General features: G+C 41.7%; 1 protein-coding gene across 2 annotated transcripts in view; it reads left to right on the top strand.

Moving 5' to 3' along the window:
* Positions 1 to 1908, top strand: part of EFTUD2 (elongation factor Tu GTP binding domain containing 2) — a 39481-nt gene extending 37573 nt beyond the window's left edge. For both annotated transcript variants that reach the window (XM_034416023.3, XM_087892231.1), the window contains exons 26-28: positions 1 to 134; positions 896 to 1003; positions 1140 to 1908. The exon at positions 1 to 134 is cut by the window's left edge and continues 20 nt beyond it. In XM_034416023.3, the coding sequence (XP_034271914.1) occupies positions 1 to 134; positions 896 to 1003; positions 1140 to 1235 (338 nt within the window). In that variant the 3' untranslated portion in view covers positions 1236 to 1908. The remainder of the gene's footprint in view (positions 135 to 895; positions 1004 to 1139) is intronic.
* The last annotated feature ends 4268 nt before the right edge of the window (positions 1909 to 6176 follow it).

Genomic DNA, 6176 nt, shown 5'->3' on the forward strand with positions numbered 1-6176 from the left:
CACCAATCCCAGGATCCCCTCTGTATACTATCAAAGCCTTTATCCCAGCTATTGACTCATTTGGATTTGAGACAGACCTCAGGACACATACCCAGGGACAAGCATTCTCACTCTCTGTCTTCCACCACTGGCAAGTAAGTGGTATGGAGACATTGTAAGCAGATAGATGAGAAAAAGTTGAAGATCTAAAATTCTTAATTTTTTATTCAAGCTCTCAGCCTGCCCAGGCAGAATTCTTTAAAGAAGTGCCATGGATTTATGTAAGAGACCCTGTAAGACATTGAACATTAATTGATGAATTACTACATGCTTTTGTAGGGAAAGAGGGCAAATAGCATGTTCTGAATTCTGTGTTACTGATACCTTTGTTTTACATAAGTTCTATTTTTGGTATGGGGGAAGGGCAGAAATTTTGCCAAGGTGGAAGAACAGATTCCTGTTGGATACCCTGAAATTTTTGTCTCCCTGGTCATTGGGATTTCCATTCAGCATTTTTAATTTTTTTTCCTTTAACATCGCCTAAGCCATTAAGAAGTCAATATTGGGTTTCCTTCTGAATTTGAGCAGTAAGCTCAAACCTGTTTCATGGTTGCTATATTTAACTACAACAGAAGGAAAGATGTCTAAACAGTAGGAGGGGAGGAAGGATTTTTACAACAGTAGGAGGGATCTATAAACTATAGGTAGTTTAATCCATGCAATATGTTTTAAAAGGAGATCTGTGAAGAATGCTTTAAAAAGCATTCATTTAATGTGTATTCATTCAGTAGAACCATGTTGTAAACATTAAATTATTATTTTATTAATATTTCAACATGAAGATTTTGAACATTTCACGTGTCATGACTGATTGGAAATTCAGCTAAGCATTTACTAAATGTGCCTGACATTACAGATTGTGCCAGGTGATCCCCTGGACAAGAGCATCGTGATCAGACCTCTTGAGCCACAGCCAGCCCCCCACCTGGCCAGAGAATTTATGATCAAAACTAGACGCAGGAAGGTAAGATGAGAAGCCAATTTATCTCTTGACTTCTACAGTTCTTTTACTGCAATGGAATTCAGATTGTTGCCTCCTCCTCCTCCCTCCCCCCCCCCCAAAAAAATCTAATGATCACCATTCATTATTTCTCCTCCAGGGTCTGAGTGAGGATGTGAGCATCAGCAAGTTCTTCGATGACCCTATGTTGCTGGAATTGGCCAAACAGGATGTGGTACTGAACTATCCCATGTAATTATGCTGGGTTTGTCTCAGTTTTTCCTCCTCCTCCTCCTCTGTCACGTAGTAGCATTTTCCCAGCAAGGCTGTTTTATTCTTGCTACTACTATCCCATAGTCAAGACAGATTTTTGGCATACCAGTTTTATAAGAGCAGATCCCAGCTTTGTTGTGAACAAACCACTTTGGCGATCATCCTGCTTCATTCTTCAAAAAGGCTTCGTATCTTCCCTTAGAGAATTGAGCTGTGCTCAGGTCCTCAACTTACTACGTTGGAAAAGCATAATTTCAAGCCCTTCAATTGTGTTCATTTTTTTTTTAGAAAAAAAATATGCAACCAATGGTAATTTATCTTTTGTCTAAAACAATACCGAGCTGCTTGAAAGATTAGGGAAAATTTTAATCTCTTCCGTTTCAACTGAATTGTGATTTAATAATCCAGCTTGCCCACAGTGGGTAGCATGGTGATTGTTTACTGCCAAATACTGTTTGGATCGTGAAAGATGAAGAACTCAGCAACAGTTCTATAAGAGAATATTTACTGCCCTCTTGAAGTTAACAGGAGATACAAATGTATAAAGTCCCATTTTTCTTGCTTTCCTAATTAATTAAAGTTTGACTTTGGACATTTGATTTAGGTTTTGATGTCGGAATACTATAAAGAGAATAAATATTTTTTATGTCTTGAAATACACCTGTCTGAGTCTAATTCTTAGTTTCATTTCTGTATGTGGGAGTGAAAGAAATCTCTCCTTCCACCAGTACCATTCAAAATTATACTGAAAGTCCCATGTTTCCTCTATTGTTGAATTTTGCTAGTGATCTTTTTTTCCCCCCATCTGGGAAGAATTTGGCAGAGGCCAAAGACTCAAGCAAAACTGTCTTTTATTGAATTGAATTCCATAATTATTTAGGCTTGCAGTGTTAAATGTTTAGGATCTGGAGTGGCCATTATCAACTGTTCTTTCCTAAGCTGTAGTTTTAACTGGAGATGACAAGGATTGAGCCATATAGGTCTGCTGCTAAGCTATGGCTCTATTCCTTCTTTCTATATCCTTCATTTAGCAATAATTATCCAATAAAAAACTTGCTTATATGTTTAGCCACCAAATGGACAGGGAGCCATTTGCTATGGCTCCCTGTCACGGCAGAGGGATGAAAGAGTTGTGGTGGCGTGGCCGGAGCCTTAGTGCAGAAGCAAAGCACCCCTGCACTTGCCAAAACAGCATTCCGCCTTCATCGTGGTGAATTTGCTGTTGCTGCCTCCATGGCCTGCTCGCTGCCTTTGCAGTGCCTTTAGCACGCTTCACAACAGTGGAGACGGGGTCCCCTCTTCCTGGAGCCTATTATGATGCGGAGCATTGTCTTCAGCTTGCTCTTGCCTTCTGGATTGCTTTTTCTGCAGAGCCGCCAGTGTTGTGATGCCCCGCCTCTCTGCCAGCCAACTGGTCTTTGGTTCTCCGGTGACCGGCTGATCGTTGGCAAGCTGCTCCTGGCTCGTCTGCCTCAGGACATCAGATTATTATTATTATTATTATTATTTGTTCAACTTGTATGCCGCCTTTCTCCGAAGACTCAAGATTCCCAGCACCAGTTCAGGGGTTCCTTCCCCCCCCACCCCCCGGGGGAGAGAGACAGAAGGAGGGAGGGAAAGATACAGAGAGAAAGGGGGAAAGAGAAAGAGATAGGGAAAAGGAAGAGGGAGGGAGAGAAGGGAAAGAGGGATGGAAAGACGGAGGGAAAGAGACAGTCATGTGACTGGGTGGAAATGAGTGACATTGAGTTGGTCATGCCCACTCAGGTTTTGTGGCTCCTGGTGTTTTCTATGTGAAACAGGTCCAAACAGCTCTTTAAGTGTTTAAGGTTGCAGAGCCCTGCGCTAAGAGAACTAAGCAAGGGAATGATCCTCAACATCCTCTGAATGGACATGTGCCCCAAGCCAGCCAACTCAGATCTAGGAACAGCTTTATGGCAAGACCAAACATTCTTGAGGGTACACAAGAACAAAACCAAATTAAAAGATGGAGAAAGGAGATTGTTAAGCAAGGAATAACATTAAAGGAGGATATGGCTGAAGGATTTGACCTGGTTTATACTACTTGGAGTACTCTGAATATGTGAGACCAATATGGGTGAAGTGGAGGCTTTTAGCAGATAACATGCTGTGTGAATGTGGAGAGATGCAGAGCCTGGCCCATCTGCTGGTATGTTGGCTGCTATCAGAAACATCACTGATAATGACTTATTTTTCGCCAGTGACAACCCAAGATGATAGATTAATTCTGGCAGTCTAAAGTTTGATCTAGACATGGAAGAAGAATAAAATACAAATACTGTACATAGCAGCTGGGCAAAATCTATCATCTTTGCCTATGCATTTCTAGCATTGCATCGTGGTATATGTCCCATATTTTATACTGATGTTTGTGTAGCCTTATCTTCCAAATTACAATATGTATTGTTCATAATCTTGAATATCACAATTCCTGAAAATTTGAGTTCATAGAATTCAGTGATGTTATGAAGAATTTTGTGAGAGGACAAAGAAAAAATTAAAAATCAAGTTCTAGATTATTTGAAGGGACTAAAGATCTGAGTAAAAGGAACAGATATAAAATTAGTTTATTTGATCAAGGTTAAAATAGATAGGATATCTATTTTATCTCTGTGATGACCCGGGCTTGGCACAGAAGTGACATAGCTGAAGCGAAGGTTTAATTCCCTTTTATTGCTCCAACTTTTCCCCAAAATACCTACAGTTCACTGCCAATTCAAGAGCAGAGCTCTAAACACACACACAGCTTCCAATAGTTCTTGGCTGCTATAGATCTAGAGGAGCAGCACAGTCCTGGGAGCAGAAGCAGCATGGAAAACCTGATCGGGGGTGGGGGGGTTCCTATTTGCTCAGAAAGTTCACTGGGACTGCAGCAAAAACCCAGAGCAGAGTGGTGTTGCTGCGAACTTGCACACAGCCAGGCTAGCCAAGGTAAGGCAAGTTGAAGCAAAGCAAAGCAAAACAAGGCAGGGCAAGGCAAAGCAAGGTAACAAGATGTCAATTGCAAGTGTGGCTGGAAGAATGCAATGCTTGTTCCCAACAAATTCCCCTCCCCACAGCGTCTCCTTAAATTCTATTCCCCAGGTGAGCCTTTGGACAAGGAGCAGGTGTCCTCCCGAGTTGCTGGGTCACCCTGCGCTGATCCCGCCTCCTCGCCATTCTCTACGCTCGGGAATGGGGGGAGGGGTCGAGACAGTTGCTCTTCTCTGCTGCCTGTCCTTTCCATCTCTCCCCTCGCTTGGTCGTCCTGTGCCCTCTCTGATGACCCTTCCCAGGCCCGAGGGACTTGGAGCTGCCTCAACCTGCTCCTCCAGGGCCAGAGAGACTATGCCATCTTCCTCTGTTGGCTCCGTCTCCTCCTCCTTGGACCTGGCCTCGGACTGGCCCATGACAACAACAGTGGACTTCTGCTGTCATCAGGAATGAAATGATGAGGGTTTTTTTATAGATAAAAGGTAAGATAGGAGAAGTAGAAATCATTGCAGGGTGTGTGGCTTTATCCCAGAAGTGCCATTTTTCAGAATGGACACAATTCATTGTGGCTGCTTCAAAAATGGCACCCACTTCTGAGATGGAGCCATATGGCCCAGGGGTGCTGAGGGGCAGGAGAGCAATGTGAGCCTGGAGATTTTCCAAAGTATTATTGGGGGTGGGGAGAAGAGTGGGACTCAGTGAGTGGGAAATGGAGCATAGGATAGGGAGGCCTTAGGATAAAGGTAGATTGACCTGGCCCTGCACTAGGTCTCCCAGAATCTCCCCCATCATTCAGGCACCCTGTGTTCCATTTAACAACTTGTTTAATGACACACTGGTAAAAGCGGGGGTGGGAATTGTTAAGCAAGGCAATCATCTGGTCTATTATATTTTTCCTTCCAAACAACAAGATGCTGACAGTTTGATATAGTAGAATTCTAGACTCTTAAAGTGTTTAAAGAAAGGGAGAGTCATTTTCATATATGCAGTATACTAAAAAGAGGGAAAAAATGGTTTTGGGAAAGACTAAGTATCTTGTAGGATGCTCCTTTGTAGCTCTTTTCTAAATGAATATGGTATTGTACTTTTCAGTAACACGTTTCTAAGGAAAAAACATTGGAATGCGGGATTTAAAGGAAACACAAGCTATATTAATGAATAATAGAAGCTCCAGGGAGCATTTTTTTCTGGAAAGCAAACCAGAGTTCAGTTTTGTTAGAGTAGCCACTAGAAATTTCAGAGCCATTGACGGTAAAAAGACAAACCATTGCCAGCCATATCCCCACAATTTCTGATCGAGGAAATGATCTCTATATAGGCTATGAACTCCACCTGTGAGAGGAAGAATACTGTATTATTATAGCAATGGGAATTGGAAAATGGATTAGAAAAAATACATTACTGTTTCCAGCAATCAGCTGATAGTGTTATTGTAATTAACCACGTGGGGCAATTAATTATTTGGCCACTCTTGTGCTTTTTTCCCCACTTCCTCTTTTCAAACTTCATTCCAGGCTTAGAAGCCAGGTTGTATATATTTTAATGCACAATGTCATCTTCACATAGTACTCAATTTGATTGCAGCCTTCTTTGATAAAGTTTGTCTTGTCAAAATCAGTCTTGGCTCCTGCTTTTCTCTGAATTTTAACAAAAAGTTCTTTAAAGCACACACTTCTTTAAACAAGAAAAAAAACGAGTTGGATCAGTTGATTTCCATGCTCTGAGTAGTAGTGAAGTTGCAAAGGAATTGATATTTCTGACTTTAAGTTTTAAATCAGTCTTCTCCAGTCTGATGCCATAGATCTGTGTTAGTCCAATAATGCCTAAAGTCACACTTGCTGGTGTCTGGGAATTAGAGGAATTGAATCCAGAATATCCAATAGTAAGGGGCTGCTTTACATTTCACATTGTAAATTGTCTAGATTACCGG

This window comes from Pantherophis guttatus, chromosome 4 (genome assembly GCF_059756535.1).
Source record: "Pantherophis guttatus breed Tessera chromosome 4, ASM5975653v1, whole genome shotgun sequence".
Taxonomy (NCBI): Eukaryota; Metazoa; Chordata; class Lepidosauria; order Squamata; family Colubridae; genus Pantherophis; species Pantherophis guttatus.